General features: G+C 47.2%; 2 protein-coding genes across 2 annotated transcripts; both read right to left on the bottom strand.

Annotated features, from left to right (window-relative positions):
• Nucleotides 1–351: 351 nt before the first annotated feature.
• LOC119341435 (probable ADP-ribosylation factor GTPase-activating protein AGD11) lies at nt 352–3,999 on the bottom strand. The gene is made up of 9 exons (XM_037613310.1): nt 3,752–3,999; nt 3,564–3,619; nt 3,079–3,178; nt 2,813–2,888; nt 2,048–2,211; nt 1,803–1,971; nt 1,609–1,731; nt 1,424–1,519; nt 352–880 (listed from the first exon to the last, which is right to left on the bottom strand). The coding sequence occupies exons 1-9, from the start codon at nt 3,811–3,813 to the stop codon at nt 599–601; spliced, it is 1,128 nt and encodes a 375-aa protein (XP_037469207.1). The 5' UTR covers nt 3,814–3,999; the 3' UTR covers nt 352–598.
• Nucleotides 4,000–5,365: 1,366 nt separating this feature from the next.
• On the bottom strand, nt 5,366–9,936 carry LOC119341425 (midasin-like). The gene is made up of 2 exons (XM_037613300.1): nt 5,911–9,936; nt 5,366–5,776 (listed from the first exon to the last, which is right to left on the bottom strand). Exon 1 carries the CDS (start codon nt 9,570–9,572, stop codon nt 5,922–5,924), a length of 3,651 nt encoding a protein of 1,216 aa, XP_037469197.1. The 5' UTR covers nt 9,573–9,936; the 3' UTR covers nt 5,366–5,776; nt 5,911–5,921.
• Between the last annotated feature and the right edge of the window lie 208 nt (nt 9,937–10,144).

The following is a 10,144-nucleotide window of genomic DNA, read 5'->3' as shown; positions in this document are numbered from 1 at the left end:
TTTTCCCCACTGCTGCCCTTCAAACAAAAAGTCATACGGAAAGGGTAATGGTGAAGAATGGGGGAAAAGAGAAAGAAAGCCAACAAGTCTTCCTATTAAGTAATTCTAACCTATCGCACGTGAGCATATGTGTTTCTACAGTGTTCCTAAGAAAAAGGAAATTCCAACCTAGGTTAGCCAAATTTACATGCCACGATCACATAGTCAATAATCTTCAAGTCCGATAAGATTTCTTTGAAACTTGGACTATGCAAGGTGATGATTGCTTCATCTCAGCATAACAATGACATAACGATTTTATCATCCAGTTCCTATGTTTTTTTAATTTATTTCAAACGAGACTTAAAGAGGTGTAAAATCAGACAACTCTTAATTCTGCCACGTACAAAAAGGAGTTTTGAAGCCTACATTTGAGTCCCATAGATGACCTTTAAGTTTCTTTTCCTATCTATCCAACATATCACATGCATGAAATACCTTCGGCATGACAATTACAGGCATGGAGTAGACACAACAGGCAATGTTTTCTCTGGGTAGTGCAAAGCGATGCTAGTATCTATCGCAGCCATGGAGCATTTCATCTCGGTGAAAAACCGCACTACTGACTGAGGGGCACGCACTCAAGCTTGATCTCAAGTTCCCCGTGCTCGACGTTCTGAAGCCTCAATGCAATCTCCTGCTCCACCTTACCATCGACGATCGAGATAATACTGTCCTTGGCTAGAATGCTGTTCTCGCTTGCCAAGAATGTGCATATCTGTGTCGATTCTGTGATGATGGAGCTCTGGTACTCTCTTGCTGCAGAGATCAATGGCTGGATATCAACTTCAGCCTCTCCCATTCGGTCGTCGGAGGTGAATGTGTCCTTGTCGAACACTAGCTGTCATGTAGTACAAAGCAGATTGCTAAGAGTAATTTTGGGGGCAGTTTAGGTCTCATGTGCTTATCAAAAATCATTCTTACACAAATGTGCCAAACCACCAGAATGCAGCCTATCCCTCATCCATAAAATAAGAATATCTTATAATGATGAGAACTAACTACGTATATGTAAACCTCAACAAGTATAAATTTAATCACTGGCTACTACTTCCTCCGTCCAGAATTAGTTGACGCTCAAACGGATGTATCCAGACGTGCTAGATACATCTGTTTGAGCGCCAATTAATTCCGGACAGAGGGAGTATGTTTTATTAGTTAAAACTGGTAGGTATTTCAATACCCGAGAATAAATCTAGACACTAAACTTTCAATACCTTAGCCATACACATCAAAGATAAAATTCCACTCGCACACATAAGCTATTCTACGACACTCGGCAAAGACGATAACCTCAACTTTCCATTGAGATGAACTAGGTAAAATAAATAAAATAAAATTTTAGCTGCTAATAAACTTCATGTCCACAGGAAAGAACACATACCACTTTAAGAGGCGGCACTGGGTCAGGGATTGATAGCATCAATCTTTCATTCCATATAGGGTTCAGTGTGTTCTTTATCACCTTTGTTTTCATAGACTAAAATGGAGAAATTGTTAACTGAATTATAAGAGGAAAAAATTGCACGACTAATCTGCCATAACAAACAATGAATGAAATTTGCTTACTTGGTGTCCTAGTATAATCATAACATATGGATCACTTGACATCACATCACGAACAGCTAAATCTGTGCCCCTTATGATGTCGACCTTAATTAATCCAACGAACTCTACCATGCCCACATCCATCTGAAAAATAATATGTACAGTTACAGTGGAAGTAGTGTAAGACTAGCAATGGCTATGACAGTTTGTCGCACCATTTTTTTTACTCCTTTGTTTTCGGATTCCTTTTTCCTCCAGCTATTTCTGAAAGTACCATGTTTGCTGCCACTATGTTGCTGGTTATGACGTTTTTCTGCTCCATGTTTGTGTAAAGGGCATGCAAATTGTGGATTAGTCACAAACTGTTGAAGCTCGTATTTTTTCCTGCATATAGACAAACAGAAACAAAATAGTTTTGTCAGACAGAGTCAGAGAAAAGTAGTGACGGTAGATGTTATACCTAATGAAAATAGCACGGTCCTCTGTTGCAAAATCTTGTCTTGGCTTTTTGTAGTTTTCGGATAAAAACGCTTCATATTTGGTGTTCACAGTAGCATTTCCACCTGAATTAGCTAAACAATTGACTTCCTCATCTGTCCATTCGTCTAGATTCACCGAAATCACCTGTGCACACTCAACCAAAAATAGTTGATTAGTTCAGTAGAAGATCTGTCAAGAAAATATTCACCATGTTAACTATGTACGGTTTTCAAAATACAAATACAGGAGGCCATTGCTAGAAAAAATTCACCATATGTGTATACTTTACAGGGGAAATTGGTGTGTTAATACTAGTACGGATCAGCTAATTCAAAAAATAAACAATAAAGCTATGTTCATGCTTCACCATGTTAAGTATATGTACGGGTTTCAAAATACAAATACAGGAGGCCATTGCTAGAAAAAAATCACCATATGTGTATACTTTACAGGGGAAATTGGAGTGTTAATACTAGCACGGATCAGCTAATTCAGAAAATAAATAATAAAGCTATGTTCATGCTTTTTCTAATCAAAATATTGAGCAACTTCAGGGTACAAATATTGAGCAACTTCAGGGTACAAATATTGAGCAACTTCAGGGTACAAATATTGAGCAACTTCAGGGTACAAGTATAAAGTATTGGTCTTATAGAGCACAGAATGTGGAACAAGTCCAGCTAAAGTAAAATTGGAGACGAGAATACGACACAACAACAAGAACTACATAGACCCCATTGCTTACCTTTGATATGTGTACTCCAAGACTTCTGTGAGTTCCAGAGCACTTGATGCAAATGAACGCACCGAAAGGCAAAGCCCTACATATGCCACACCAGTTAATGGTAGTGAGAAAATATTGGCCTGAATATGATCACGATCGAGCGTTAAGCATTTCGGCGGAAACTGGAGTAGCAGCTAAATCCTAACGAAAGCAGCATCAGACGTAGCAGACACAGTAGGAATTAGTAGGTAAGAATGCCGCGTATCTGAAAATTAATTGATACTTACGCCCATTTTGGATCTGGGGTGCCACAATCTGCACAGAACTTGTTGGCAGGTTGGTTAAGTAGAGTTTCCAATCTGTCCCTTGCATTGGATGGATCTGCGTCTGTTAAGCATGGGAAGTGATCATTGGCAGGACACATCATAATACAGACAAAGCAAATTCCACCAACAAATGTAGATGGTACATATATTCGGACGTGGCGCTAGCAATACGAGCAAGAAATGAGATCAACGAGGATGGAAATTAAGGAAGGGGATCAACAAATGTACAGTACTGCAGACAGATGAAAGGATCGGAAATTAGTTCTTCAGAGCGCAGACCGCAAAGGCTCAACGAACGTTGAACCAAAGCCTAAAATAAATCATGTATGCGCCCCATCTATTCGAACCATCAACCTTATATTTAAGATAAATCATGGAATCATGGATTCAAATTGAAATTCGCAGGGGCAGAATCGCGACGCCAGGGAAAAAAAAAAGAAACAAACCTGATGTATCGGAGTGATCATCGCCGTCATTTTGGGATGAATATCCATCGCGTGTCCTTGGAAGGCAGAAAAGGAGCACCAAATCACAAACTCACATCGAATCCACATAGGCATGATTTAAGGAGGATCGTAAAAAAAGAAAAGTAATGTAGAGGGGGAAATTGAGGGAGGTTGTAATCTGTGCTCACTTCCTGTAATGCGAACTGTGTGTATCGTCAAGAAAATGCATGAGATTGTTGTCCTCGTCCATTCCCTCCTCCTATTCAGCTCCTCGTGGCGACGCAGGCAAGGACGTGGGCGTGGCGGCGGCCCATCACCACATTCCGGCGATAAAATTGTGGGTTCGGAGCCCGGCGAGGATCAGATCGGTCGGAGGAAGAGACGGGCCATGGCGACGTCGGAGCTCCTGTCGTTTGGTCTTGGCGCCGTTCCTCGATCGTCGTCGTTTCTGTTTCTGTTTCTGTGGGGGTGGAAGCGCGGTTGACCAAGAATAGAATAGGCGGTGAAGGCGATGTGGACGCCCGAATTAAATGCTGACGCACGTGCCCAATATATGTCTCAATCCATCCATCTTCGTCTACTAACTCTGGCAGCATGCATGCACCGCCGGCAGAAGAAGATCTCAACCTGGCGTGATCAATCAGTTTGATTTCCTTGTGCTACGCCAAGACAGAGTTTGGGCTTTGGACTGATCTTGGCTGATCGTCAGGATGTCGATTACCATGCACTGTGGTCATCACACAGAATGCCTGTTGGCGTGCACCGAGCGTACTAGATTCCTTGTGGTGGAACCGCTCCACCAAGGTTTAGATCTCACCGTAAGTTAGAAAAAAGGTTTGAAGTCTCGTACTCGGCATTGATGCCCGTATTTTTTTAGATTTATTTGACGGTGTTCCATTGACTATGAGGTGCCCTGACGACTTGGTTAATTTCAGGAATTGCGTGCGCCAGGACTGAAACGAGAGGGCAAACCAACCACGTGTTAAACGAAGAGGATTTGCCTTGCATACTGGGTGGAGAGAGCAGTAATGCCGACAATGGCGATGGTTCAGTCCGTGTCACGTCGGCGGAGAAGATCTTTGGCCGGCTGCTTGCTGGCCACAGCCTCGGATTTAGGCTGGCTGATCTGTTGGCGAGTCAGCGTAGACCCAGACAGCTCGGATGGGATCATCTCCTGCTCCTTTTCCAGCTCCGGGGCCCTTTAATTTCTTCCCGGCTGTTCCAGACGACTCCACACACACGCTACACAGTTTGGCTGCAGCTATCAGACTGGTTAACGTTAGCTACAGGATCCAAGCACACGCGCGGCGTCACCTTCAGATTCCCGGGCAACTTAAATTTTACAGATTCCTGGGCAACTAGTACAATTTTACGGTACTCCCTCTGTAAAGAAATACAGTATAAGATCGTTTAGATCACAATGTAGACTGTAGTACTAATACATCTTTCGAGTGGAAGTATTTGCAGGTGCATTTAACTGATCTGGCCAGCTGATGCATTTCTTCAGGCACTGCATACAGGACTAGAAATGAAATGGGAATTCACACAGGATTCTAAGCATTTGCACATAACACAAGCACTGTGCATATACAACAAGTATCATTTCTCACAGCAAACATGCAGTCATCAAAGGGAACTCGGTCTAGTGTTTGTGTCGACTACCTGCCTATCCTGGCGGGAGGAGTTCGACTCCCGGTTGTCCCACTGAAGGAAAGTTTTTATGTGTTGCAAACTCTTGTCCGTTTCCTTCTTAATTAATGGATGAGGCAAAGCTTTTGCCTCCGTTTCAAAAAAAGCAAACATGCAGTCGAGAAGAGTTTTATTGATTGATCTCAGGCAAAGTCAATGCAGCACCTCAGCGCCCTTGATATTTTTCGCAACTCTCACAAACATCAGTATACATAAATACCAAGCATCAGGACTATGACACACATATATTTACACACACACAGCTCGGTTGTTGAGCTACTCCTTTGCAGCTCAGCAACTAGACTAGACAGGAAACTCTCCATCAGTGAGTAGTTTACCCTCTCCATGTTACCTTAACCAGAGAGAGATCTCTAGCGAGCGAGCGATCGATCTCTGCTGACTAGTAAGTACTGTAGTTATTTCTCGTCCAACTTGGAGCGGGTCTCTGGCACTAATATTGCAGTGACCACCGAGTTAGTAGCTCGCGAGTCGTCAACATACTCCACGATTAGTTCAACCACTAACTGCAACACAAAAAAGAGAAGCAAGTAATAACAGGTTAGTTCGTGAAAAGGGTTTTACGGACAGTTAAGTGCAAAAGAGTTTTTACAATTATCACGGCAAAATACACTGTGAAACATTTCCAAAGTGTTCTCACCTCTAGAATTATCAGTTGCAAGCTTGGGCAGGCCTTGTAGGTGAAATGCTTTTCTTCTCATCCTGCGGTAGGACAGTCTCAAAGGCCTGGACCAGAAGCTCCACTTTCTTCTTCCGAGCAGGGCCGAGATTATTCACCGCCCTCCGAAGCGCGTAGTCGATCATCCACTCTTCGGCATTCTTGCGGTCTTCCGCCGTCTGATGCTTCAGATCAACCTTCTCTGCATCCGGGTCCGATTCCAGAGGAAGAAAATTCGGTGCCCTTGGGTTAAAGCCTCGCATGTATTCATCTTCTTCAGGTGTTCTCCTCCTCCCGGCAACGATCCTTCTGTTTCTCGGACATATCTCGGACTCGGTAGGATCAACATATACGTCGCCTTTGAGGTTCAACCCGCTGAATACGTTGCACATGTCGTCAATGGAAAATTCTTTTGCAACAGTGTCTTCTGCTGGTAGGTTCTGAGGCTCCCCATAGCCGTCAGTTGCTGACAGGTCATAGTTATGCTCAGGTATCTGGACAACGGGTGAGAGATTAGCCTCCTTGGTAATACAAACTTCTTCACAAGCATCTGCCAATTCGGATGCCATGATCTCTGGTTCCTTTAGAGCACCAGTGCGGACACCAGGAGTGCTACCATCTTCATCCCCTTCTTGGATAATATAAGATTCTTCACAAGCAGTGTTATCATCTTCCACCCCTTCTTGGATTATATCAGATTCTTCACAAGCAGCGTTAACATCTTCACCCCCTTCTTGGATAATATGAGATTCTTCACAAGCATGTTCCGATTCGCATGCTATAATTTCCGATTCCTTTTGAGCACCATCATTGACATCTGAAATGTTGTCATCTTGAATAGCTTCTTGGGTAATATCATATGCTTCAGGAGCCTCTGCCAGTTCACAAGCGGTAAGCATGGATTCATTTGTAAAACCACCATTGACATCTGTACAGTTCTGATCCTGATCAGCTTCCTGGACATTAGCAGATTCTTCTCCCAATTCGCATGTGGCGATCCCAGAATCACTTTGAGCATCATCACTGACATATGCAGAGTTATCATCTTCACAAATTTCATGAGCAATACCAGATTCCTCAGAAGTGTCTACCAACTCGCTTGTGTCAACCCCTGATTGCACTTGAGCAGCCTCGCCGACATACACCAAGTTATCATCATGAACAGTTTCTCCAGTGATACCAGCTTCTGCAGAAGCACCTTCCAATTTGTAGTTTGTAGTCTCTGGTTCCATTTGAACAGCAGCATCAACACAGACAGGCTTAACATCTTGGGAGCTTTCTTGGGCAATACCAGACTCTTCTTCAGAAGAATCTTCCAACTTGCAATTTGTAACCTCTGGCTCTGGTTCCGTTTGAGCAGCAGCATCAACACATACAGGCTTAACATCCTGGCTGCTTTCTTGGGCAATACCAGACTCTTCAGAAGAATCTTCCAACTTGCAATTTGTAACCTCTGGCTCTAGTTCCATTTGCGCGCCACCATCAACACATAGGAAATTAACTTCCTGGCTGCTTTCTTGGGCAGTAGCATCAACACATAGGAAAGTAACTTCCTGGCTGCTTTCTTGGGCAGTACCAGATTCTTCAGAAGCATCTTCCAAATTGCATGAGGTAATCTCAATTTGCTTCTCAGCATCTTCTGTGACATCCACTGTGTCTTCTGCAGGGATACACTGATCAACAAAGTTGTTCACGGCACCGTCATACTGTTCAAAAGCGTCTTCCACCGTGTTCACATCTTGTTCAAAGCCACCCTCTGTTGGTGGTGTCGAGATTTCAGCATCCAGAGAAGCAATAGCACTGCAGTCAGAAATTTCACCTTCTGAAACAGCTCTGGAGGTTACTTCTTCCTCGACAAAATCCTCTTCGCATGCAACACTGGGGACAGTCTCAGAAATCTCCATTTCAGACTCATGATCCGGCATGTCCTGCTTCTCTGTAACTTCTAAGTTGCCGGTAGATTCAACGTTGCTCTGATCATCCTTTGTTCCCTGATCTGCTACACCATCCTCTTCCCGGCTCTCTTCGACGACATTCTCCACGCTTTCTGCTACTTCATTCTCAGGAATCTCCGGTTCACAGACACCATTGGAGAGCTGCTCTTCTGATGTGCCCTGTCCATCAGAAATATCCCCTTGGACCACTTTGCCCAGGATGTCTAGTTCATGCTGAGGAATCTCCGACTCGTCCACACCATTGGAGAGCTTCTCTGCTGACGTGCCTTGTCCATCAGAAGCATCCCCTTGGATCACTTTGCCCAGGATGTTGTCTTGATCTTCTTCTTCTTCCTGCTCATTGCAGACCTCCGCTGCACAAACAATACATGCTTGCGCCGCGGCGATCTTCATTTTGTGGGCAACATCCGAGACACGCTCCTCACCGTCTTCATGTTGCGTCTCTTGCACTGTGCAAGCCTCATGTTGATCCATTGTGTTTGAGATGTCTTCGCGGAGTGGAGATCTGCAATCGACACCCTCTTCCTCCGCGACGATCCCCGTTTCACGGGGCAGATCGGAGATGATCTCCTCGTGTTCCGGTTTCTGTTCTTCATCCGCCTCCTCTTCGTGATTATCGCTCGATCCGCCTTCTTCGTCGTTACATTGTTGCCCCTCTGAAACCTCTGCTTCCTGAACATGCTCCTCTGAAACATCATCCTCCAGGCTATCGCACTCGTACCTCATCCAGGGCAGCTCCTCCACGAGGTTGCCGGAGATGGGACCGGAGACAGCGTCATCGCTGCACTCCGACGAACTGTCCCTGCAGAAACCGAGCCTGTCCTCCTCCGGCCTCCTGCCGCCGTCACCGCCAACGGCAGGATCGCCGCCCTTCTCGTCGTCCTCGCCCACGCCGCACCGGTCGAAGACGACGAACTCCATCCTCCTCACCGCGGCGTCCATCTCGTCCAGGGACATGTCGCTGCAGCTCATGTCGGAGCTCACCCTCGGGCCGGCGTACACCTCCACGAAGAAGTCGCCGAGCGCCTCCTCGTCGACCAGAGGCGCGGCCTTGGCGACGGCGGCGCAGAGGACGGGGCCGCTTTTCTTGTCCTCCGGCCTCTGGTGGCCGCCGGATCCTTTGCGGAACGCCGAGACGCCCTTGTGCTTCATGCTCTGCTGCGTCTTGATGAGCCGGCGGCGCGACGCGAGGAAGCTCCGGAGCGGCACGGCCGGCGAGTGGGTGTGGCCGTTGAGGGAGCAGTAGTTGTAGGGGCAGACCCGCATCGCCGCGGGGCCCTGGGCGTCGGTGGCCCCGGGCGCCAGGTCGAGCGCGCCGGGGAACTTGGCCTCCTTCATGGTGGAGGAGCACGTGGGCGTGGCGCGGACCATGCCGGGCACCTCCGGCGTCGGGAACAGCACCCTCCCCATCGTGACCGCCCGCGCCGGCCCCCGCCTGGTCGTGGGCGACGCCGACGAGGGCACCGCCCCCGCGCGCCGGCCGGGCCCGGCCTTGGCGCCGGAGCTGCTGGTGGCCCGCATGTAGTTGGGCACGGAGGCCGGCGCCGGGGACATGGCCGAGCCGCCGCGGTTCCTCGGCAAGCTTCCGCCGAAGCCGCCGTCGTCGTCGTACCTGAATCCCCTGGGCTTGGACGGAGGGGTCATGAGCGGGTCCTTGGGCCTCTTGGGCACCTCTTTGCTCCTCACCATGGCTGGCTGCTACTACAGTACTAGTACCAGTACTATCCTTGTTTCTTTCTTGGCTTCTCTCCTGGGATTCCTCCCTCGGGTTCTTGGAGCCAAAGCTTCCGTCTGGAATCTCTCGGCTTGTGGTGGGAGGTTCCGTGGAGTGCTTGGCTTCTTCCTTCTTCTCGCGTTCAACGGCGGCCCGCGGGCGGCAAGAAAGCCGGAGCAAAGGTGATGTGAAGTGCGGGGGAGCGGAAGTTGGGAGTTGGAGGAGGGAAGAAACGGGATTAGACTCAAAGGAAGAGTGGAAGGGAAGAATAAAGAAAGATGGGTTGTGTGCGGGGAGAATGAGATTGCGATGGGAGGAAGAAGGGGAGCCGCGGCGAGTGGGTGGGCGGCTCAAAGGGACATCCTTGATGGTGAAGGCCGGGCCGAGAGCGACGTTTTTTCCTTCTCCTGGACGCCGGATCCTCTGTGACGGCTAATCGTGTGAACCTTCTTGATCTTGGAGAGTGGTGCATGGTTGGTTCTAGAGGATCCATTTATGAGAGCGTTTTACGTTCCTCTTAACATCCATTTATGTCGAGTTGGCTGGT

This window comes from Triticum dicoccoides, chromosome 1B (assembly GCF_002162155.2).
Source record: "Triticum dicoccoides isolate Atlit2015 ecotype Zavitan chromosome 1B, WEW_v2.0, whole genome shotgun sequence".
Lineage (NCBI taxonomy): Eukaryota > Viridiplantae > Streptophyta > Magnoliopsida > Poales > Poaceae > Triticum > Triticum dicoccoides.
The sequence above is the reverse complement of the archived record's forward strand: the minus strand, read 5'-3'. Positions and strand labels throughout refer to the sequence as shown.

Bases quoted from the DNA above. Each gene is read 5' to 3' on its own strand.
- LOC119341425 (XM_037613300.1), bottom strand. From the start codon at position 9,572: ATGGTGAGGAGCAAAGAGGTGCCCAAGAGGCCCAAGGACCCGCTCATG.
- LOC119341435 (XM_037613310.1), bottom strand. From the start codon at position 3,813: ATGGACGAGGACAACAATCTCATGCATTTTCTTGACGATACACACAGT. The intron at 3,179-3,563 runs GTTTGTTTCTTT...CATGCTTAACAG, and splicing joins TGATCACTCCGATACATCAG to ACGCAGATCCATCCAATGCA. The intron at 1,520-1,608 runs GTAAGCAAATTT...TCTCCATTTTAG, and splicing joins TGATTATACTAGGACACCAA to TCTATGAAAACAAAGGTGAT.